Source organism: Oncorhynchus tshawytscha, linkage group LG01 (assembly GCF_018296145.1).
Source record: "Oncorhynchus tshawytscha isolate Ot180627B linkage group LG01, Otsh_v2.0, whole genome shotgun sequence".
NCBI classification, from domain to species: Eukaryota; Metazoa; Chordata; class Actinopteri; order Salmoniformes; family Salmonidae; genus Oncorhynchus; species Oncorhynchus tshawytscha.
The window spans coordinates 14,158,072-14,183,330 of NC_056429.1; the positions used below are offsets into that span (position 1 = coordinate 14,158,072).

The 25,259-nt window shown below is 52.6% G+C and overlaps 1 protein-coding gene and 1 long non-coding RNA gene across 5 annotated transcripts in view; both read left to right on the plus strand.

Annotated features, from left to right (window-relative positions):
• Positions 1–25,259, plus strand: part of deaf1 (DEAF1 transcription factor) — an 82,583-nt gene that overhangs the window by 14,554 nt on the left and 42,770 nt on the right. Inside the window, exons 8-9 of one of the 2 annotated variants that reach the window (XM_024384268.2) lie at positions 17,839–17,968; positions 19,335–19,472. In XM_024384268.2, coding sequence (XP_024240036.1) covers positions 17,839–17,968; positions 19,335–19,472 — 268 coding nt within the window. The remainder of the gene's footprint in view (positions 1–17,838; positions 17,969–19,334; positions 19,473–25,259) is intronic. The other variant, XM_024384351.2, reaches the window with a different exon arrangement.
• LOC121839289 lies at positions 20,103–22,772 on the plus strand. Of its 3 annotated transcripts, XR_006078881.1 has the most exons (5): positions 20,103–20,207; positions 20,286–20,565; positions 20,615–20,754; positions 20,795–20,906; positions 20,951–22,772. It is a non-coding gene; the product is annotated as an uncharacterized LOC121839289 (long non-coding RNA). The 3 variants fall into 3 exon arrangements; XR_006078879.1 differs by having other exon boundaries at positions 20,615–20,906; XR_006078887.1 differs by having other exon boundaries at positions 20,286–20,537; positions 20,587–20,906.

Below are 25,259 nucleotides of genomic sequence, written 5' to 3' on the forward strand. Positions count from 1 at the left end.
TCTCATCTCCGCCACTAGACTCTCTCTCATCTCCGTCTAGACTCTCTCCACTAGACTCTCTCTCATCTCCGCCACTAGACTCTCTCTCATCTCCGCCACTAGACTCTCTCATCTCCGCTAGACTCTCTCTCATCTCCGCCACTAGACTCTCTCTCATCTCCGCCACTAGACTCTCTCGCCACTAGACTCTCTCTCATCTCCGCCACTAGACTCTCTCTCATCTCATCTAGACTCTCTCTCATCTCCGCCACTAGACTCTCTCTCATCTCCGCCACTAGACTCTCTCTCATCTCCGCCACTAGACTCTCTCTCATCTCCGCCACTAGACTCTCTCTCATCTCCGCCACTAGACTCTCTCTCATCTCCGCCACTAGACTCTCTCTCATCTCCGCCACTAGACTCTCTCTCATCTCCGCCACTAGACTCTCTCTCATCTCCGCCACTAGACTCTCTCTCATCTCCGCCACTAGACTCTCTCTCATCTCCGCCACTAGACTCTCTCTCATCTCCGCCACTAGACTCTCTCACTCTCTCTCATCTCCGCCACTAGACTCTCTCTCATCTCCGCCACTAGACTCTCTCTCATCTCCGCCACTAGACTCTCTCTCATCTCCGCCACTAGACTCTCTCTCATCTCCGCCACTAGACTCTCTCTCATCCACTAGACTCTCTCTCATCTCCGCCACTAGACTCTCTCTCATCTCCGCCACTAGACTTTCTCTCATCTCTCATCTCCGCCACTAGACTCTCTCTCATCTCCGCCACTAGACTCTCTCTCATCTCCGCCACTAGACTCTCTCTCGTCTCCGCCACTAGACTCTCTCTCATCTCCGCCACTAGACTCTCTCTCATCTCTCTCCACTAGACTCTCTCTCATCTCCGCCACTAGACTCTCTCTCATCTCCGCCACTAGACTCTCTCTCGTCTCCGCCACTAGACTCTCTCTCGTCTCCGCCACTAGACTCTCTCTCATCTCCGCCACTAGACTCTCTCTCTCCGTCTCCGCCACTAGACTCTCTCTCGTCTCCGCCACTAGACTCTCTCTCGTCTCCGCCACTAGACTCTCTCTCGTCTCCGCCACTAGACTCTCTCTCGTCTCCGCCACTAGACTCTCTCTCGTCTCCGCCACTAGACTCTCTCTCGTCTCCGCCACTAGACTCTCTCTCGACTCCGCCACTAGACTCTCTCTCGTCTCCGCCACTAGACTCTCTCTCGTCTCCGCCACTAGACTCTCTCTCGACTCTCCGCCACTAGACTCTCTCTCATCTCCGCCACTAGACTCTCTCTCATCTCCGCCACTAGACTCTCTCTCTCTCCGCCACTAGACTCTCTCTCATCTCCGCCACTAGACTCTCTCTCGTCTCCGCCACTAGACTCTCTCTCATCTCCGCCACTAGACTCTCTCTCATCTCCGCCACTAGACTCTCTCTCATCTCCGCCACTAGACTCTCTCTCATCTCCGCCACTAGACTCTCTCTCTCCGCCATCTCTCTCATCTCACTAGACTCTCTCTCATCTCCGCCACTAGACTCTCTCTCATCTCCGCCACTAGACTCTCTCATCTCCGCCACTAGACTCTCTCTCATCTCCGCCACTAGACTCTCTCTCATCTCCGCCACTAGACTCTCTCTCATCTCCGCCACTAGACTCTCTCTCATCTCCGCCACTAGACTCTCTCTCATCTCCGCCACTAGACTCTCTCTCATCTCCGCCACTAGACTCTCTCTCATCTCCGCCACTAGACTCTCTCTCATCTCCTCCGCCACTAGACTCTCTCTCATCTCCGCCACTAGACTCTCTCTCATCTCCGCCACTAGACTCTCTCTCATCTCCGCCACTAGACTCTCTCTCATCTCCGCCACTAGACTCTCTCTCATCTCCGCCACTAGACTCTCTCTCATCTCCGCCACTAGACTCTCTCTCATCCACTAGACTTCTCTCTCTCTCATCTCCGCCACTAGACTCTCTCTCATCTCCGCCACTAGACTCTCTCTCATCTCCGCCACTAGACTCTCTCTCATCTCCGCCACTAGACTCTCTCTCATCCACTAGACTCTCTCATCTCCGCCACTAGACTCTCTCTCATCTCCGCCACTAGACTCTCTCTCGCCGCCACTAGACTCTCTCTCATCTCCGCCACTAGACTCTCTCTCATCTCCGCCACTAGACTCTCTCTCATCTCCGCCACTAGACTCTCTCTCGTCTCCGCCACTAGACTCTCTCTCGTCTCCGCCACTAGACTCTCTCTCGTCTCCGCCACTAGACTCTCTCTCGTCTCCGCCACTAGACTCTCTCTCATCTCCGCCACTAGACTCTCTCTCGTCTCCGCCACTAGACTCTCTCTCGTCTCCGCCACTAGACTCTCTCTCGTCTCCGCCACTAGACTCTCTCTCACTCCGCCACTAGACTCTCTCTCGTCTCCGCCACTAGACTCTCTCTCGTCTCCGCCACTAGACTCTCTCTCGTCTCCGCCACTAGACTCTCTCTCGTCTCCGCCACTAGACTCTCTCTCTCCGCCACTAGACTCTCTCTCGTCTCCGCCACTAGACTCTCTCTCGTCTCCGCCACTAGACTCTCTCTCGTCTCCGCCACTAGACTCTCTCTCGTCTCCGCCACTAGACTCTCTCTCGTCTCCGCCACTAGACTCTCTCTCTCGTCTCCGCCACTAGACTCTCTCTCGTCTCCGCCACTAGACTCTCTCTCGTCTCCGCCACTAGACTCTCTCTCGTCTCCGCCACTAGACTCTCTCTCATCTCCGCCACTAGACTCTCTCTCATCTCCGACTCTCACTAGACTCTCTCTCACTAGACTCTCTCTCATCTCCGCCACTAGACTCTCTCTCATCTCCGCCACTAGACTCTCTCTCATCTCCGCCACTAGACTCTCTCTCATCTCCGCCACTAGACTCTCTCTCATCTCCGCCACTAGACTCTCTCTCATCTCCGCCACTAGACTCTCTCTCATCTCCGCCACTAGACTCTCTCTCATCTCCGCCACTAGACTCTCTCTCATCTCTCTCATCTCACTAGACTCTCTCTCATCTCCGCCACTAGACTCTCTCTCATCTCTCGCCACTAGACTCTCTCTCGTCTCCGCCACTAGACTCTCTCTCATCTCCGCCACTAGACTCTCTCTCGTCTCCGCCACTAGACTCTCTCTCGTCTCCGCCACTAGACTCTCTCTGTCTCCGCCACTAGACTCTCTCTCGTCTCCGCCACTAGACTCTCTCTCGTCTCCGCCACTAGACTCTCTCTCGTCTCCGCCACTAGACTCTCTCTCGTCTCCGCCACTAGACTCTCTCTCGTCTCCGCCACTAGACTCTCTCTCGTCTCCGCCACTAGACTCTCTCTCGTCTCCGCCACTAGACTCTCTCTCGTCTCCGCCACTAGACTCTCTCTCGTCTCCGCCACTAGACTCTCTCTCGTCTCCGCCACTAGACTCTCTCTCGTCTCCGCCACTAGACTCTCTCTCGTCTCCGCCACTAGACTCTCTCTCGTCTCCGCCACTAGACTCTCTCTCGTCTCCGCCACTAGACTCTCTCTCGTCTCCGCCACTAGACTCTCTCTCATCTCTCTCCACTAGACTCTCTCTCATCTCCGCCACTAGACTCTCTCTCGTCTCCGCCACTAGACTCTCTCTCTCTCCGCCACTAGACTCTCTCTCTCTCCGCCACTAGACTCTCTCATCTCCGCCACTAGACTCTCTCTCATCTCCGCCACTAGACTCTCTCTCATCTCCGCCACTAGACTCTCTCTCATCTCCGCCACTAGACTCTCTCTCATCTCCGCCACTAGACTCTCTCTCATCTCCGCCACTAGACTCTCTCTCATCTCCGCCACTAGACTCTCTCTCATCTCCGCCACTAGACTCTCTCTCATCTCCGCCACTAGACTCTCTCTCATCTCCGCCACTAGACTCTCTCTCATCTCCTCTCCACTAGACTCTCTCTCTCATCTCCGCCACTAGACTCTCTCTCATCTCCGCCACTAGACTCTCTCTCATCTCCGCCACTAGACTCTCTCTCATCTCCGCCACTAGACTCTCTCTCATCTCCGCCACTAGACTCTCTCTCATCTCCGCCACTAGACTCTCTCTCATCTCCGCCACTAGACTCTCTCTCATCTCCGCCACTAGACTCTCTCTCATCTCCGCCACTAGACTCTCTCTCATCTCCGCCACTAGACTCTCTCTCATCTCCGCCACTAGACTCTCTCTCATCTCCGCCACTAGACTCTCTCTCATCTAGACTCTCTCTCATCTCCGCCACTAGACTCTCTCTCACTAGACTCTCTCTCATCTCCGCCACTAGACTCTCTCTCTCATCTAGACTCTCTCCACTAGACTCTCTCTCTCATCTCCGCCACTAGACTCTCTCTCATCTCCGCCACTAGACTCTCTCTCATCTCCGCCACTAGACTCTCTCTCATCTCCGCCACTAGACTCTCTCTCATCTCCTCTCATCTAGACTCTCTCTCGTCTCCGCCACTAGACTCTCTCTCGTCTCCGCCACTAGACTCTCTCTCGTCTCCGCCACTAGACTCTCTCTCGTCTCCGCCACTAGACTCTCTCTCGTCTCCGCCACTAGACTCTCTCTCGTCTCCGCCACTAGACTCTCTCTCATCTCCGCCACTAGACTCTCTCTCGTCTCCGCCACTAGACTCTCTCTCGTCTCCGCCACTAGACTCTCTCTCATCTCCGCCACTAGACTCTCTCTCGTCTCCGCCACTAGACTCTCTCTCGTCTCCGCCACTAGACTCTCTCTCATCTAGACTAGACTCTCTCTCGTCTCCGCCACTAGACTAGACTCTCTCTCTCTCCGCCACTAGACTCTCTCTCATCTCCGCCACTAGACTCTCTCTCATCTCCGCCACTAGACTCTCTCTCGTCTCCGCCACTAGACTCTCTCTCATCTCCGCCACTAGACTCTCTCTCATCTCCGCCACTAGACTCTCTCTCATCTCCGCCACTAGACTCTCTCTCATCTCCGCCACTAGACTCTCTCTCTCATCTCTCTTTCTCTCATCTCCGCCACTAGACTCTCTCTCATCTCCGCCACTAGACTCTCTCTCATCTCCGCCACTAGACTCTCTCTCATCTCCGCCACTAGACTCTCTCTCATCTCCGCCACTAGACTCTCTCTCATCTCCGCCACTAGACTCTCTCTCATCTCCGCCACTAGACTCTCTCTCATCTCCGCCACTAGACTCTCTCTCATCTCCGCCACTAGACTCTCTCTCATCTCTCCGCCACTAGACTCTCTCTCATCACCGCCACTAGACTCTCTCTCATCTCCGCCACTAGACTCTCTCTCATCTCCGCCACTAGACTCTCTCTCATCTCCGCCACTAGACTCTCTCTCATCTCCTCTCATCTCCGCCACTAGACTCTCTCTCATCTCCGCCACTAGACTCTCTCTCATCTCCGCCACTAGACTCTCTCTCATCTCCGCCACTAGACTCTCTCTCATCTCCGCCACTAGACTCTCTCTCATCTCCGCCACTAGACTCTCTCTCATCTCCGCCACTAGACTCTCTCTCATCTCCGCCACTAGACTCTCTCTCATCTCCGCCACTAGACTCTCTCTCATCTCCGCCACTAGACTCTCTCTCATCCGCCACTAGACTCTCTCTCATCTCTAGACTCTCTCTCATCTAGACTCTCTCTCATCTCCGCCACTAGACTCTCTCTCATCTCCGCCACTAGACTCTCTCTCATCTCCGCCACTAGACTCTCTCTCATCTCCGCCACTAGACTCTCTCTCATCTCCGCCACTAGACTCTCTCTCGTCTCACTAGACTCCACTAGACTCTCTCGTCTCACTAGACTCTCTCTCATCTCCGCCACTAGACTCTCTCTCATCTCCGCCACTAGACTCTCTCTCATCTCCGCCACTAGACTCTCTCTCATCTCCGCCACTAGACTCTCTCTCGTCTCCGCCACTAGACTCTCTCTCGTCTCCGCCACTAGACTCTCTCTCGTCTCCGCCACTAGACTCTCTCTCGTCTCCGCCACTAGACTCTCTCTCGTCTCCGCCACTAGACTCTCTCTCGTCTCCGCCACTAGACTCTCTCTCGTCTCCGCCACTAGACTCTCTCTCGTCTCCGCCACTAGACTCTCTCTCGTCTCCGCCACTAGACTCTCTCTCGTCTCCGCCACTAGACTCTCTCTCGTCTCCGCCACTAGACTCTCTCTCATCTCCGCCACTAGACTCTCTCTCCACTCTCCGCTCACTAGACTCTCTCTCATCTCCGCCACTAGACTCTCTCTCATCTCCGCCACTAGACTCTCTCTCATCTCCGCCACTAGACTCTCTCTCATCTCCGCCACTAGACTCTCTCTCATCTCCGCCACTAGACTCTCTCTCATCTCCGCCACTAGACTCTCTCTCATCTCCGCCACTAGACTTTCTCTCATCTCCGCCACTAGACTCTCTCTCATCTAGACTTTCTCTCATCTCCGCCACTAGACTCTCTCTCGTCTCCGCCACTAGACTCTCTCTCGTCTCCGCCACTAGACTCTCTCTCGTCTCCGCCACTAGACTCTCTCTCGTCTCCGCCACTAGACTCTCTCTCATCTCCGCCACTAGACTCTCTCTCATCTCCGCCACTAGACTCTCTCTCGACTCTCCTCCGCCACTAGACTCTCTCTCATCTCCGCCACTAGACTCTCTCTCGTCTCCGCCACTAGACTCTCTCTCATCTCCGCCACTAGACTCTCTCTCATCTCCGCCACTAGACTCTCTCTCATCTCCGCCACTAGACTCTCTCTCATCTCTAGACTCTCTCTCACTAGACTCTCTCTCATCTCCGCCACTAGACTCTCTCTCGTCTCCGCTCTCTCATCTCCGCCACTAGACTCTCTCTCATCTCCGCCACTAGACTCTCTCTCATCTCCGCCACTAGACTCTCTCTCATCTCCGCCACTAGACTCTCTCTCTCTCCGCCACTAGACTCTCTCTCATCTAGACTTTCTCTCATCTCCGCCACTAGACTCTCTCTCATCTCCGCCACTCTCTCTCTCATCTCCGCCACTAGACTCTCTCTCATCTCCGCCACTAGACTCTCTCTCATCTCCGCCACTAGACTCTCTCTCATCTCCGCCACTAGACTCTCTCTCATCTCCGCCACTAGACTCTCTCTCATCTCCGCCACTAGACTCTCTCTCATCTCCGCCACTAGACTCTCTCTCATCTCCGCCACTAGACTCTCTCTCATCTCCGCCACTAGACTCTCTCTCATCTCCGCCACTAGACTCTCTCTCATCTCCGCCACTAGACTCTCTCTCATCTCCGCCACTAGACTCTCTCTCATCTCCGCCACTAGACTCTCTCTCATCTCCGCCACTAGACTCTCTCTCATCTCCGCCACTCTCCTCTCATCTCCGCCACTAGACTCTCTCTCATCTCCGCCACTAGACTCTCTCTCATCTCCGCCACTAGACTCTCTCTCATCTCCGCCACTAGACTCTCTCTCATCTCCGCCACTAGACTCTCTCTCATCTCCGCCACTAGACTCTCTCTCATCTCCGCCACTAGACTCTCTCTCATCTCCGCCACTAGACTCTCTCTCATCTCCGCCACTAGACTCTCTCTCATCTCTAGACTTTCTCTCACTAGACTCTCTCTCATCTCCGCCACTAGACTCTCTCTCATCTCCGCCACTAGACTCTCTCTCATCTCCGCCACTAGACTCTCTCTCATCTCCGCCACTAGACTCTCTCTCATCTCCGCCACTAGACTCTCTCTCATCTCTCATCTCCGCCACTAGACTCTCTCTCATCTCCGCCACTAGACTCTCTCTCATCTCCGCCACTAGACTCTCTCTCATCTCCGCCACTAGACTCTCTCTCATCTCCGCCACTAGACTTTCTCTCATCTCCGCCACTAGACTCTTCTCTCATCTCCGCCACTAGACTCTCTCTCATCTCCGCCACTAGACTCTCTCTCATCTCCGCCACTAGACTCTCTCTCATCTCCGCCACTAGACTCTCTCTCATCTCCGCCACTAGACTCTCTCTCATCTCCGCCACTAGACTTTCTCTCTCATCTCCGCCACTAGACTCTCTCTCATCTCCGCCACTAGACTCTCTCTCGTCTCCGCCACTAGACTCTCCGCCACTAGACTCTCTCTCGTCTCCGCCACTAGACTCTCTCTCGTCTCCGCCACTAGACTCTCTCTCGTCTCCGCCACTAGACTCTCTCTCGTCTCCGCCACTAGACTCTCTCTCGTCTCCGCCACTAGACTCTCTCTCGTCTCCGCCACTAGACTCTCTCTCGTCTCCGCCACTAGACTCTCTCTCGTCTCCGCCACTAGACTCTCTCTCATCTCCGCCACTAGACTCTCTCTCATCTCCGCCACTAGACTCTCTCTCGTCTCCGCCACTAGACTCTCTCTCATCTCCGCCACTAGACTCTCTCTCGTCTCCGCCACTAGACTCTCTCTCGTCTCCGCCACTAGACTCTCTCTCGTCTCCGCCACTAGACTCTCTCTCGTCTCCGCCACTAGACTCTCTCTCGTCTCCGCCACTAGACTCTCTCTCGTCTCCGCCACTAGACTCTCTCTCGTCTCCGCCACTAGACTCTCTCTCGTCTCCGCCACTAGACTCTCTCTCGTCTCCGCCACTAGACTCTCTCTCGTCTCCGCCACTAGACTCTCTCTCGTCTCCGCCACTAGACTCTCTCTCGTCTCCGCCACTAGACTCTCTCTCGTCTCCGCCACTAGACTCTCTCTCGTCTCCGCCACTAGACTCTCTCTCGTCTCCGCCACTAGACTCTCTCTCGTCTCCGCCACTAGACTCTCTCTCCACTAGACTCTCCGCCACTAGACTCTCTCTCGTCTCCGCCACTAGACTCTCTCTCGTCTCCGCCACTAGACTCTCTCTCGTCTCCGCCACTAGACTCTCTCTCGTCTCCGCCACTAGACTCTCTCTCGTCTCCGCCACTAGACTCTCTCTCGTCTCCGCCACTAGACTTTCTCTCATCTCCGCCACTAGACTCTCTCTCATCTCCGCCACTAGACTCTCTCTCATCTCCGCCACTAGACTCTCTCTCATCTCCGCCACTAGACTCTCTCTCATCTCCGCCACTAGACTCTCTCTCATCTCCGCCACTAGACTCTCTCTCATCTCCGCCACTAGACTCTCTCTCATCTCCGCCACTAGACTCTCTCTCATCTAGACTTCTCTCATCTCCGCCACTAGACTCTCTCTCATCTCCGCCACTAGACTCTCTCTCATCTCCGCCACTAGACTCTCTCTCATCTCCGCCACTAGACTCTCTCTCATCTCCGCCACTAGACTCTCTCTCATCTCCGCCACTAGACTCTCTCTCATCACCGCCACTAGACTCTCTCTCATCTCCGCCACTAGACTCTCTCTCATCTCCGCCACTAGACTCTCTCTCATCTCCGCCACTAGACTCTCTCTCATCTAGACTCTCTCTCATCTCCGCCACTAGACTCTCTCTCATCTCCGCCACTAGACTTTCTCTCATCTAGACTTTCTCTCATCTAGACTTTCTCTCATCTCCGCCACTAGACTTTCTCTCATCTCCGCCACTAGACTTTCTCTCATCTCCGCCACTAGACTCTCTCTCTCCGCCACTAGACTTTCTCTCTCTCTCGTCTCCGCCACTAGACTCTCTCTCGTCTCCGCCACTAGACTCTCTCTCGTCTCCGCCACTAGACTCTCTCTCGTCTCCGCCACTAGACTCTCTCTCACTCCGCCACTAGACTCTCTCTCGTCTCCGCCACTAGACTCTCTCTCGTCTCCGCCACTAGACTCTCTCTCGTCTCCGCCACTAGACTCTCTCTCGTCTCCGCCACTAGACTCTCTCTCGTCTCCTCATCCACTAGACTCTCTCTCGTCTCCGCCACTAGACTCTCTCTCGTCTCCGCCACTAGACTCTCTCTCGTCTCCGCCACTAGACTCTCTCTCGTCTCCGCCACTAGACTCTCTCTCGTCTCCGCCACTAGACTCTCTCTCGTCTCCGCCACTAGACTCTCTCTCGTCTCCGCCACTAGACTCTCTCTCGTCTCCGCCACTAGACTCTCTCTCGTCTCCGCCACTAGACTCTCTCTCATCTAGACTTTCCACTAGACTCTCTCTCATCTCCGCCACTAGACTCTCTCTCATCTCCGCCACTAGACTCTTCTCTCTCTAGACTCTCTCTCATCTCCGCCACTAGACTCTCTCTCATCTCCGCCACTAGACTCTCTCTCTCTCCGCCACTAGACTCTCTCTCATCTCCGCCACTAGACTCTCTCTCATCTCCGCCACTAGACTCTCTCTCATCTCCGCCACTAGACTCTCTCTCATCTCCGCCACTAGACTCTCTCTCATCTCCGCCACTAGACTCTCTCTCATCTCCGCCACTAGACTCTCTCTCATCTCCGCCACTAGACTCTCTCTCATCTCCGCCACTAGACTCTCTCTCATCTCCGCCACTAGACTCTCTCTCATCTCCGCCACTAGACTCTCTCTCATCTCCGCCACTAGACTCTCTCTCATCTCCGCCACTAGACTCTCTCTCATCTCCGCCACTAGACTCTCTCTCATCTCCGCCACTAGACTCTCTCTCATCTCCGCCACTAGACTCTCTCTCTCTCATCTAGACTCTCTCTCATCACTCGCCACTAGACTCTCTCTCATCTCCGCCACTTTCTCTCATCTCCGCCACTAGACTCTCTCTCATCACCGCCACTAGACTCTCTCTCATCTAGACTTTCTCTCATCTAGACTTTCTCTCATCTCCGCCACTAGACTCTCTCTCATCTCCGCCACTAGACTTTCTCTCATCTCCGCCACTAGACTCTCTCTCATCTCCGCCACTAGTTTCTCTCTCATCTCCGCCACTAGACTTTCTCTCTCTAGACTCTCTCTCATCACCGCCACTAGACTCTCTCTCATCTCCGCCACTAGACTCTCTCTCATCTCCGCCACTAGACTCTCTCTCATCTCCGCCACTAGACTCTCTCTCATCTCCGCCACTAGACTCTCTCTCATCTCCGCCACTAGACTTTCTCTCATCTCCGCCAGACTTTCTCTCATCTCCGCCACTAGACTCTCTCTCATCTCCGCCACTAGACTCTCTCTCATCTCCGCCACTAGACTTTCTCTCATCTAGACTTTCTCTCATCACCGCCACTAGACTCTCTCTCATCACCGCCACTAGACTCTCTCTCATCTCCGCCACTAGACTCTCTCTCATCTCCGCCACCAGACTCTCTCTCATCTCCGCCACTAGACTCTCTCTCATCTCCGCCACTAGACTCTCTCTCATCTCCGCCACTAGACTCTCTCTCATCTCCGCCACTAGACTCTCTCTCATCTCCGCCACTAGACTCTCTCTCATCTCCGCCACTAGACTCTCTCTCATCTCCGCCACTAGACTCTCTCTCATCTCCGCCACTAGACTCTCTCTCATCTCCGCCACTAGACTTTCTCTCATCTAGACTTTCTCTCATCTCCGCCACTAGACTCTCTCTCATCTCCGCCACTAGACTCTCTCTCATCTCCGCCACTAGACTCTCTCTCATCTCCGCCACTAGACTCTCTCTCATCTCCGCCACTAGACTCTCTCTCATCTCCGCCACTAGACTCTCTCTCATCTCCGCCACTAGACTCTCTCTCATCTCCGCCACTAGACTCTCTCTCATCTCCGCCACTAGACTCTCTCTCATCTCCGCCACTAGACTCTCTCTCATCTCCGCCACTAGACTCTCTCTCATCTCCGCCACTAGACTCTCTCTCATCTCATCTCGCCACTAGACTCTCTCTCATCTCCGCCACTAGACTTTCTCTCATCTCCGCCACTAGACTCTCTCTCATCTCCGCCACTAGACTCTCTCTCATCTCCGCCACTAGACTCTCTCTCATCTCCGCCACTAGACTCTCTCTCATCTCCGCCACTAGACTCTCTCTCATCTCCGCCACTAGACTCTCTCTCATCTCCGCCACTAGACTCTCTCTCATCTCCGCCACTAGACTCTCTCTCATCTCCGCCACTAGACTCTCTCTCATCTCCGCCACTAGACTCTCTCTCATCTCCGCCACTAGACTCTCTCTCATCTCCGCCACTAGACTCTCTCTCATCTCCGCCACTAGACTCTCTCTCATCTCCGCCACTAGACTCTCTCTCATCTCCGCCACTAGACTCTCTCTCATCTCCGCCACTAGACTCTCTCTCATCTCCGCCACTAGACTCTCTCTCTCCGCCACTAGACTTTCTCTCATCTAGACTTCTCTCATCACCGCCACTAGACTCTCTCTCATCACCGCCACTAGACTCTCTCTCATCTCCGCCACTAGACTCTCTTTCTCTCATCTCCGCCACTAGACTCTCTCTCATCTCCGCCACTAGACTCTCTCTCATCTCCGCCACTAGACTCTCTCTCATCTCCGCCACTAGACTCTCTCTCATCTCCGCCACTAGACTCTCTCTCGTCTCCGCCACTAGACTCTCTCTCGTCTCCGCCACTAGACTCTCTCTCGTCTCCGCCACTAGACTCTCTCTCGTCTCCGCCACTAGACTCTCTCTCGTCTCCGCCACTAGACTCTCTCTCATCTCCGCCACTAGACTCTCTCTCGTCTCCGCCACTAGACTCTCTCTCATCTCCGCCACTAGACTCTCTCTCGTCTCCGCCACTAGACTCTCTCTCGTCTCCGCCACTAGACTCTCTCTCATCTCCGCCACTAGACTCTCTCTCATCTCCGCCACTAGACTCTCTCTCATCTCCGCCACTAGACTCTCTCTCGTCTCCGCCACTAGACTCTCTCTCGTCTCCGCCACTAGACTCTCTCTCGTCTCCGCCACTAGACTCTCTCTCGTCTCCGCCACTAGACTCTCTCTCGTCTCCGCCACTAGACTCTCTCTCATCTCCGCCACTAGACTCTCTCTCATCTCCGCCACTAGACTCTCTCTCATCTCCGCCACTAGACTCTCTCTCATCTCCGCCTTTCTCTCGTCTAGACTCTCTCTCGTCTCCGCCACTAGACTCTCTCTCGTCTCCGCCACTAGACTCTCTCTCGTCTCCGCCACTAGACTCTCTCTCGTCTCCGCCACTAGACTCTCTCTCGTCTCCGCCACTAGACTCTCTCTCGTCTCCGCCACTAGACTCTCTCTCGTCTCCGCCACTAGACTCTCTCTCGTCTCCGCCACTAGACTCTCTCTCGTCTCCGCCACTAGACTCTCTCTCCGTCTCCGCCACTAGACTCTCTCTCGTCTCCGCCACTAGACTCTCTCTCGTCTCCGCCACTAGACTCTCTCTCGTCTCCGCCACTAGACTCTCTCTCGTCTCCGCCACTAGACTCTCTCTCGTCTCCGCCACTAGACTCTCTCGTCTCGTCTAGACTCTCGCCACTAGACTCTCTCTCGTCTCCGCCACTAGACTCTCTCTCATCTAGACTTTCTCTCATCTCCGCCACTAGACTCTCTCTCATCTCCGCCACTAGACTCTCTCTCATCTCCGCCACTAGACTCTCTCTCATCTCCGCCACTAGACTCTCTCTCATCTCCGCCACTAGACTCTCTCTCATCTCCGCCACTAGACTTCTCTCATCTCCGCCACTAGACTCTCTCTCATCTCCGCCACTAGACTCTCTCTCATCTCCGCCACTAGACTTTCTCTCATCTAGACTTTCTCTCATCACTCCACTAGACTCTCTCTCATCTCCGCCACTAGACTCTCTCTCATCTCCGCCACTAGACTCTCTCTCATCTCCGCCACTAGACTCTCTCTCATCTCCGCCACTAGACTCTCTCTCATCTCCGCCACTAGACTCTCTCTCGTCTCCGCCACTAGACTCTCTCTCATCTCCGCCACTAGACTCTCTCTCGTCTCCGCCACTAGACTCTCTCTCATCTCCGCCACTAGACTCTCTCTCATCTCCGCCACTAGACTCTCTCTCATCTCCGCCACTAGACTCTCTCTCATCTCCGCCACTAGACTCTCTCTCATCTAGACTTTCTCTCACTAGACTTTCTCTCATCTCCGCCACTAGACTCTCTCTCATCTCCGCCACTAGACTCTCTCTCATCTCCGCCACTAGACTCTCTCTCACTAGACTCTCTCTCGTCTCCGCCACTAGACTCTTCTCTCGTCTCCGCCACTAGACTCTCTCTCGTCTCCGCCACTAGACTCTCTCTCGTCTCCGCCACTAGACTCTCTCTCGTCTCCGCCACTAGACTCTCTCTCGTCTCCGCCACTAGACTCTCTCTCGTCTCCGCCACTAGACTCTCTCTCTCTCCGCCTAGACTCTCTCTCGTCTCCGCCACTAGACTCTCTCTCGTCTCCGCCACTAGACTCTCTCTCGTCTCCGCCACTAGACTCTCTCTCGTCTCCGCCACTAGACTCTCTCTCGTCTCCGCCACTAGACTCTCTCTCGTCTCCGCCACTAGACTCTCTCTCGTCTCCGCCACTAGACTCTCTCTCGTCTCCGCCACTAGACTCTCTCTCGTCTCCGCCACTAGACTCTCTCTCGTCTCCGCCACTAGACTCTCTCTCGTCTCCGCCACTAGACTCTCTCTCATCTCCGCCACTAGACTCTCTCATCTCCGCCACTAGACTCTCTCTCATCTCCGCCACTAGACTCTCTCTCATCCGCCACTAGACTTTCTCTCATCTCCGCCACTAGACTCTCTCTCATCTCCGCCACTAGACTCTCTCTCATCTCCGCCACTAGACTCTCTCTCATCTCCGCCACTAGACTCTCTCTCATCTCCGCCACTAGACTCTCTCTCATCTCCGCCACTAGACTCTCTCTCGTCTCCGCCACTAGACTCTCTCTCATCTCCGCCACTAGACTCTCTCTCATCTCCGCCACTAGACTCTCTCTCATCTCCGCCACTAGACTCTCTCTCATCTCCGCCACTAGACTCTCTCTCATCTCCGCCACTAGACTCTCTCTCATCTCCGCCACTAGACTCTCTCTCATCTCCGCCACTAGACTCTCTCTCATCTCCGCCACTAGACTCTCTCTCATCTCCGCCACTAGACTCTCTCTCATCTCCGCCACTAGACTCTCTCTCATCTCCGCCACTAGACTCTCTCTCATCTCCGCCACTAGACTCTCTCTCACTAGACTCTCTCTCATCTCCGCCACTAGACTCTCTCTCATCTAGACTTTCTCTCATCTCCGCCACTAGACTCTCTCTCATCTCCGCCACTAGACTCTCTCTCATCTAGACTTTCTCTCATCTAGACTTCTCTCATCTCCGCCACTAGACTCTCTCTCATCTCCGCCACTAGACTCTCTCTCATCTCCGCCACTAGACTCTCTCTCATCACCGCCACTAGACTCTCTCTCATCTCCGCCACTAGACTTTCTCTCATCTAGACTCTCTCTCATCACCGCCACTAGACTCTCTCTCATCTCCGCCACTAGACTCTCTCTCATCTCCGCCACTAGACTCTCTCTCATCTCCGCCACTAGACTCTCTCTCATCTCCGCCACTAGACTTTCTCTCATCTAGACTTTCTCTCATCTCCGCCACTAGACTCTCTCTCATCACCGCCACTAGACTCTCTCATCTCCGCCACTAGACTTTCTCTCATCTAGACTTTCTCTCATCACCGCCACTAGACTCTCTCTCATCACCGCCACTAGACTCTCTCTCATCTCCGCCACTAGACTCTCTCTCATCTCCGCCACTAGACTCTCTCTCATCTCCGCCACTAGACTCTCTCTCATCTCCGCCACTAGACTCTCTCTCATCTCCGCCACCAGACTCTCTCTCATCTCCGCCACTAGACTCTCTCTCATCACCGCCACTAGACTCTCTCTCATCACCGCCACTAGACTCTCTCTCATCTCCGCCACTAGACTCTCTCTCATCTCCGCCACTAGACTCTCTCTCATCTCCGCCACTAGACTCTCTCTCATCACCGCCACTAGACTCTCTCATCTCCGCCACCAGACTCTCTCTCATCACCGCCACTAGACTCTCTCTCATCACCGCCACTAGACTCTCTCTCATCACCGCCACTAGACTCTCTCTCATCTCCGCCACTAGACTCTCTCTCATCTCCGCCACTAGACTCTCTCTCATCTCCGCCACCAGACTCTCTCTCATCTCCGCCACTAGACTCTCTCTCATCTCCGCCACTAGACTCTCTCTCATCTCCGCCACTAGACTCTCTCTCATCTCCGCCACTAGACTCTCTCTCATCTCCGCCACTAGACTCTCTCTCATCTCCGCCACTAGACTCTCTCTCATCTCCGCCACTAGACTTTCTCTCATCTCCGCCACTAGACTCTCTCTCATCTCCGCCACTAGACTCTCTCTCATCTCCGCCACTAGACTCTCTCTCATCACCGCCACCAGACTCTCTCTCATCTCCGCCACTAGACTCTCTCTCATCACCGCCTCTAGACTCTCTCTCATCACCGCCACCAGACTCTCTCTCATCACCGCCACTAGACTCTCTCTCATCACCGCCACCAGACTCTCTCTCATCACCGCCACTAGACTCTCTCTCATCTCCGCCACTAGACTCTCTCTCATCACCGCCACTAGACTCTCTCTCATCACCGCCACTAGACTCTCTCTCATCTCCGCCACTAGACTCTCTCTCATCTCCGCCACTAGACTCTCTCTCATCTCCGCCACTAGACTCTCTCTCATCTCCGCCACTAGACTCTCTCTCATCACCGCCACCAGACTCTCTCTCATCTCCGCCACTAGACTCTCTCTCATCTCCGCCACTAGACTCTCTCTCATCTCCGCCACTAGACTCTCTCTCATCTCCGCCACTAGACTCTCTCTCATCTCCGCCACTAGACTCTCTCTCATCTCCGCCACTAGACTCTCTCTCATCACCGCCACTAGACTCTCTCTCATCTCCGCCACTAGACTCTCTCTCATCTCCGCCACTAGACTCTCTCTCATCTCCGCCACTAGACTCTCTCTCATCTCCGCCACTAGACTCTCTCTCATCTCCGCCACTAGACTCTCTCTCATCTCCGCCACTAGACTCTCTCTCATCACCGCCACTAGACTCTCTCTCATCTCCGCCACTAGACTCTCTCTCATCACCGCCACTAGACTCTCTCTCATCACCGCCACTAGACTCTCTCTCATCACCGCCACTAGACTCTCTCATCACCGCCACCAGACTCTCTCTCATCACCGCCACCAGACTCTCTCTCATCACCGCCACTAGACTCTCTCTCATCACCGCCACTAGACTCTCTCTCTCATCTCCGCCACTAGACTCTCTCTCATCACCGCCACCAGACTCTCTCTCATCACCGCCACTAGACTCTCTCATCACCGCCACCAGACTCTCTCTCATCACCGCCACCAGACTCTCTCTCATCACCGCCACTAGACTCTCTCTCATCACCGCCACTAGACTCTCTCATCTCCGCCACCAGACTCCGCCATCTAGACTCTCTCTCATCTCCGCCACTAGACTCTCTCTCATCACCGCCACTAGACTCTCTCTCATCACCGCCACTAGACTCTCTCTCATCTCCGCCACCAGACTCTCTCTCATCACCGCCACCAGACTCTCTCTCATCTCCGCCACCAGACTCTCTCTCATCTCCGCCACCAGACTCTCTCTCATCACCGCCACCAGACTCTCTCTCATCACCGCCACCAGACTCTCTCTCATCACCGCCACCAGACTCTCTCTCATCACCGCCACCAGACTCTCTCTCATCACCGCCACCAGACTCTCTCATCACCGCCACTAGACTCTCTCTCATCACCGCCACTAGACTCTCTCTCATCTCCGCTACCAGACTTGGTGGTGAGTGGAAGCTCTAAACGGATGCTTCAGACTTTGGTTTCCCCTGTTGTCTGTGATTCTACTTTCCCCTTTCCTTCTGGTCCAGACTGGCCCGGTCAGACTCTTTGTTCCTTACAAGAGACGCAAGAAGGAGAACGAGCAGCCGACCACTCCAGAGAAGAAGGACCTCCCCCTCCCACCGCCCAAGAACATCACACTGGCACCGGGGGCAACATGTGAGTTACACACACACACACACACACACACACACAAATACACACACACACAAATACACAGCTAAATGAGTCTACTAGGACAGAAGAAGAATATGACTAATACAACTTTAAACTCACATACTCTTCAGATACCACAGACAGACGTTCTGACGTCCTCCCCTTAACCTCTTGAATGACATACATGGGTCCCGTCATTCAGAGGGAAGTCTTTAAATATGTGTTACAGACGAGTCAAAGCACAGGACAGAAGACAAAGTAAATCCTGCTCGGTCATCATCTGTGATTACCTTGTCAAAATGGGACCACGGGGTAGCTGTTGGCACCGTTTTGTAAACCCCCCCCCATAGAGGTTCTCTGCTAGTAGCTAGCACAGTAGTATTCAAAGTCGGGGTGGTGGGGGAATTGAGAGTGCAGATTTTATAAGACAATATACAAATGTTTTTGAGAAAGATCATTTAGAAAATAGATTTCTATTGAGGTTGCATTTATTGGATAAAATGCAATGAATGGAATGTTATTTGTTGACATGAAAATGTACAGACTTTAATGCTGGCATTAGATTTGGGGTGGGGTTTCCAGAATTTCTGGCCCAAAAATGAGGTCTCGTGAAAAACTGGTGTCCCCACTGAACAAGTTGGACTACTACTGAGCTAGCCATTGAGAGCAACATTGTCCCAGGGGAAATAAGGCTTGTTTGTGCCTCAATCCAGCTCCATATTTTCTTATCACTTACCATGGTAATAGTGAGTCTGTTTCCTTTTGTTTATCTTCAGTTGCTGTGTTGAGGCAATTGATTTCTATCCTTCTCTCTACCAAAACAGACTCGTACGTCTTTTGAATCGTTTTATTACCAATATAATAGTTTCCACATTTGTTTTAGATCTACTGCATATTGGACCATATCTTTATGACATTGCATTGTTTTTGGCTGTCAATGTTCTGAGACCAGTTTTTATTTTAGATGATTCACAGCTCTATTGGCCGTATAGCCTAGTGGTTAAAGCGTTGGGCCAGTAACCGAAAGGTTGCTAGATCGAATCCCCGAGCTGACAAGGTAAAAAAAACTGTCGTTCTGCCTCTGAACAAGGCAGTTAACCCACTGTCCCCTGTCCGTAATTGTAAATAAGAATTTGTTCTTAACTGACTTGCCTAGTTAAATAAAGGTAAAAAAAACAAAAAGTATATATCTATGACATGACACAATGTATCTTATAAAAAGTTGTCCCACTGACCCTGTAGTTGGGGACAATATAAAGCACTCAAATGTTTTTATTTTATTTATGTTTTTATTATTATTATTATTATTTTTTACATTTATTTTATAAATCAATCAATGCGTTGTCTTTGTCTTCTTTCTGCACTCCAGTCACAGTGTCTCCGTCAGGCCAGATCACCACGTCAGGGACCCTGACCTTCGACCGGACGTCTCCCGGGGACGCCACAGCCCTTCTCTCTGAGGGCACGGCACATGGCGAGGTCTTCACCAGCACAGAAGGTACCTACAGTAGGTTACCAAACCACCATCACACAGAAGGTACCTACAGTAGGTTACCACCCCACCGTCACACAGAAGGCACCTACAGTAGGTTACCACACCACCGTCACACAGAAGGTACCTACAGTAGGTTACCAAACCACCATCACACAGAAGGTACCTACAGTAGGTTACCACACCACCGTCACACAGAAGGCACCTACAGTAGGTTACCACACCACCGTCACACAGAAGGCACCTACAGTAAGGTTACCACACACCTACAGTAGGTTACACACAGAAGGCACCTACAGTAGGTTACCACACAGAAGGCACCTACAGTAGGTTACCACACAGAAGGCACCTACAGTAGGTTACCACATAGAAGGCACCTACAGTAGGTTACCACACAGAAGGCACCTACAGTAGGTTACCACACAGAAGGCACCTACAGTAGGTTACCACACAGAAGGCACCTACAGTAGGTTACCACACAGAAGGCACCTACAGTAGGTTACCACACAGAAGGCACCTACAGTAGGTTACCACACAGAAGGCACCTACAGTAGGTTACCACACAGAAGGCACCTACAGTAGGTTACCACACAGAAGGCACCTACAGTAGGTTACCACACAGAAGGCACCTACAGTAGGTTACCACACAGAAGGCACCTACAGTAGGTTACCACACAGAAGGCACCTACAGTAGGTTACCACACAGAAGGCACCTACAGTAGGTTACCACACAGAAGGCACCTACAGTAGGTTACCACACAGAAGGCACCTACAGTACACAGAAGGCACCTACAGTAGGTTACCACACCTAGAAGGCACCTACAGTAGGTTACCACACAGAAGGCACCTACAGTAGGTTACCACACAGAAGGCACCTACAGTAGGTTACCACACAGAAGGCACCTACAGTAGGTTACCACACAGAAGGCACCTACAGTAGGTTACCACACAGAAGGCACCTACAGTAGGTTACCACACAGAAGGCACCTACAGTAGGTTACCACACAGAAGGCACCTACAGTAGGTTACCACACAGAAGGCACCTACAGTAGGTTACCACACAGAAGGCACCTACAGTAGGTTACCACACAGAAGGCACCTACAGTAGGTTACCACACACCTACAGTAGGTTACCACACAGAAGGCACCTACAGTAGGTTACCACACAGAAGGCACCTACAGTAGGTTACCACACAGAAGGCACCTACAGTAGGTTACCACACAGAAGGCACCTACAGTAGGTTACCACACAGAAGGCACCTACAGTAGGTTACCACACAGAAGGCACCTACAGTAGGTTACCACACAGAAGGCCACACAGAAGGCACCTACAGTAGGTTACCACACAGAAGGCACCTACAGTAGGTTACCACACAGAAGGCACCTACAGTAGGTTACCACACAGAAGGCACCTACAGTAGGTTACCACACAGAAGGCACCTACAGTAGGTTACCACACACCTACAGTAGGTTACCACAGGCACCTACAGTAGGTTACCACACAGAAGGCACCTACAGTAGGTTACCACACAGAAGGCACCTACAGTAGGTTACCACACAGAAGGCACCTACAGTAGGTTACCACACAGAAGGCACCTACAGTAGGTTAGCCCTCAACCATAGTCAGGCATCCAATTCTCGAAGGTCTTCAGTTGAGAGAATATATCACAGAGTCGCTCGGATTAAACAAAGTGGATCCAAAAACAGCTGGATCCAAAATGCATAGCTAGCTATTTCCACAAGCAAAGTAGACTCTATAGATGTATTTACCTGGTTTCCAGTGTGACATTTAACATTTTGCCCTAAGAAATCTGTGGTCCTTGAGTCCTCTGCTCTGTGTGTCTGACAGACAGTGAGGGGGGACAGGGTCATGTGACCTGTGGTTGGTAGTGAGTGGTAGAATCCCTACTAGACTGGGCTCTGGCTGCCTGTCTGTGCCCAGCAGACAGCAGTCTGTATACACCCTCTATTAATCATCCTATCAGAACCCAGGGATGCCCGGGCCATGTATGTGTCCTGATTGGTTTGAGTGTGAGCGACGTGCGTTCCGTTCCTCTGTCTAGCTAACGAGCTCCCGGGGGACGCCTCCATATTAACTAAGTGTCTCTGTCAGGGATACCCGTCTGACCGACGTGCTCCGCTCCCCGTGTGAAAAATGGCCACAATTACCATTTTAACCTCCCCTTATTTCCTCTCCCCCATTGATATTCTCCTATTTATTTGCATCCCTTTGTGTCCTTCAGGCTTGCACTGTTCTTTCCTCTCTTAAAGAACTGCAGTTTGCTCTCTGTGGTCTATACTGGATTTTAAACCATTTTGTGCAGAATGGCTGGCGTTTGCTGCTCAGTCACTCTACATTAAGAAGAGGGACTGACCCACGCACTGATCCACCCTCCCTGTGAGCAAGACAGATATCCAGCAGAGTACTCAGCCAGCCGTAATGGTGTGAGCCGCATCCTCTGTGTGACTGCTGCTAATGTTAAGGTTCATGACGATCTCTGGGTTTAATTAGCCATCTGGTTGGCGGGCAGAGCAGAGCACGGACCTGACTAGCGTGGGTTGGTTGGCTAGCCCAGTAATTCACTTTCCTGGCCAGTAATGAGCTTCTCTAGTTATTTAGTGAACTCTGTGTCAGTGGTGGTTCTCCAGGATGGCAGAGAGAGAGTAGGCCCTCTTGTAAAGCGACTAATGGAAAGCGTTGAATGGTAATGCTGTTATGTCCTTGATAGCTGCCTGGCAGCCACTAAACGACACGCTGCTCTATGAGGATGGTGGAAGATGTGGTTGTGAACGCAGACGTCTCAAAAGATGGAGGTGGAAGACGTTTCTCTGTTTTGATATTATTGTATAAATTTGTGATGGTGATCCTGCTGTGCTGTGTTGACTCCATGTCCCAAGTCTCTCTAACATCCCTCCTGTACTTTGTTCCTTCTTTGGTAGTGAACTTATACAGTAGGTTACCCCCTATGTGGTACTTTTAGAATGAGATCATTGGCCAGAAGGGGAGGAGACTTGTATGGAAAGATATTTAAAAGTACTTTGTTTTAACCTTGAGTTGTAGTCCCAGTTTCCCAGTCTCTCCTCCATCTCCTACCTGCTCATGCGTCCTCCAGAAGCCTTTCTTCCTCCCTGCATCGCGCAGATCCTGGTCGCCCGAGGATGACGGTTGTCAGCAGAATCTGACTCCGACCGATGCCCCATCCTAATTTAGAGTGCTGCTCTGACGTACTGTCATGATCCCCTTTCTCTCTACGTAGGCTCACACACACACACACGCACACGCACACACACACACCTCTCATCACACTCTCTTCCCATTGCTCTCTCTCTCTGTTCCCATCTCTCTCTCTCTGTTCCCATCTCTCTCTCTCTGTTCCCATCTCTCTCTCTCTGTTCCCATCTCTCTCTCTCTGTTCCCATCGCTCTCTCTCTGTTCCCATCGCTCTCTCTCTGTTCCCATCGCTCTCTCTCTGTTCCCATCTCTCTCTCTCTGTTCCCATCTCTCTCTCTCTGTTCTGTCTCTCTCTCTCTCTCTCTCTGTTCCCATCTCTCTCTCTCTGTTCCCATCTCTCTCTCTCTGTTCCCATCTCTCTCTCTCTGTTCCCATCTCTCTCTCTCTGTTCCCATCTCTCTCTCTCTGTTCCCATCTCTCTCTCTCTGTTCCCATCTCTCTCTCTCTGTTCCCATCTCTCTCTCTCTCTCTGTTCCCATCTCTCTCTCTCTCTGTTCCCATCTCTCTCTCTCTGTTCCCATCTCTCTCTCTCTGTTCCCATCTCTCTCTCTCTGTTCCCATCTCTCTCTCTCTGTTCCCATCTCTCTCTCTGTTCCCATCTCTCTCTCTCTGTTCCCATCTCTCTCTCTCTCTCTTCCTCTGTTCCCATCTCTCTCTCTCTGTTCCCATCTCTCTCTCTCTGTTCCCATCTCTCTCTCTCTGTTCCCATCTCTCTCTCTCTGTTCCCATCTCTCTCTCTCTGTTCCCATCTCTCTCTCTCTGTTCCCATCTCTCTCTCTCTGTTCCCATCTCTCTCTCTCTGTTCCCATCTCTCTCTCTCTGTTCCCATCTCTCTCTCTCTGTTCCCATCTCTCTCTCTCTGTTCCCATCTCTCTCTCTCTGTTCCCATCTCTCTCTCTCTCTTCCCATCTCTCTCTCTCTGTTCCCATCTCTCTCTCTCTGTTCCCATCTCTCTCTCTCTGTTCCCATCTCTCTCTCTCTGTTCCCATCTCTCTCTGTTCCCATCTCTCTCTCTCTGTTCCCATCTCTCTCTCTCTCTCTGTTCCCATCTCTCTCTGTTCCCATCTCTCTCTCTGTTCCCATCTCTCTCTCTCTCTCTCTCTCTCTGTTCCCATCGCCTCTCTCTCCCATCTCTCTCTCTGTTCCCATCTCTCTCTCTCTGTTCCCATCTCTCTCTCTGTTCCCATCGTTCCCATCTCTCTCTCTGTTCCCATCATCTCTCTGTTCCCATCGCTCTCTCTCTCCCATCTCTCTCTCTGTTCCCATCCCTCTCTGTTCCCATCTCTCTCTCTCTGTTCCCATCTCTCTCTCTGTTCCCATCTCTCTCTCTGTTCCCATCTCTCTCTCTCTGTTCCCATCTCTCTCTCTCTTCCCATCTCTCTCTCTCTGTTCTCTCTCTCTGTTCCCATCTCTCTCTCTCTGTTTCCCATCGCTCTCTCTCTGTTCCCATCGCTCTCTCTCTGTTCCCATCTCTCTCTCTCTGTTCCCATCTCTCTCTCTCTGTTCCCATCTCTCTCTCTGTTCCCCATCTCTCTCTCTCTCTGTTCCCATCTCTCTCTCTGTTCCCATCTCTCTCTCTCTGTTCCCATCTCTCTCTCTCTTCTGTTCCCATCTCTCTCTCTCTGTTCCCATCTCTCTCTCTCTGTTCCCATCTCTCTCTCTCTGTTCCCATCTCTCTCTCTCTGTTCCCATCTCTCTCTCTCTGTTCCCATCTCTCTCTCTCTGTTCCCATCTCTCTCTCTGTTCCCATCTCTCTCTCTGTTCCCATCTCTCTCTCTGTTCCCATCTCTCTCTCTCTGTTCCCATCTCTCTCTCTCTGTTCCCATCTCTCTCTCTCTGTTCCCATCTCTCTCTCTCTGTTCCCATCTCTCTCTCTGTTCCCATCTCTCTCTCTCTGTTCCCATCTCTCTCTCTGTTCCCATCTCTCTCTCTCTCTCTCTCTGTTCCCATCTCTCTCTCTCTGTTCCCATCTCTCTCTCTGTTCCCATCTCTCTCTCTCTGTTCCCATCTCTCTCTCTTCTGTTCCCATCTCTCTCTCTCTGTTCCCATCTCTCTCTCTCTGTTCCCATCTCTCTCTCTCTGTTCCCATCTCTCTCTCTCCCATCGCTCTCTCTCTGTTCCCATCTCTCTCTCTCTGTTCCCATCTCTCTCTCTCTGTTCCCATCTCTCTCTCTCTCTCTGTTCCCATCTCTCTCTCTCTGTTCCCATCTCTCTCTCTCTGTTCCCATCTCTCTCTCTCTCTTCCCATCTCTCTCTCTCTGTTCCCATCTCTCTCTCTCTGTTCCCATCTCTCTCTCTCTGTTCCCATCTCTCTCTCTCTGTTCCCATCTCTCTCTCTCTGTTCCCATCTCTCTCTCTCTGTTCCCATCTCTCTCTCTCTGTTCCCATCTCTCTCTCTGTTCCCATCTCTCTCTTCCCCATCTCTCTCTCTCTGTTCCCATCTCTCTCTCTCTGTTCCCATCTCTCTCTCTCTGTTCCCATCTCTCTCTCTGTTCCCATCTCTCTCTCTCTGTTCCCATCTCTCTCTCTCTGTTCCCATCTCTCTCTCTCTGTTCCCATCTCTCTCTCTC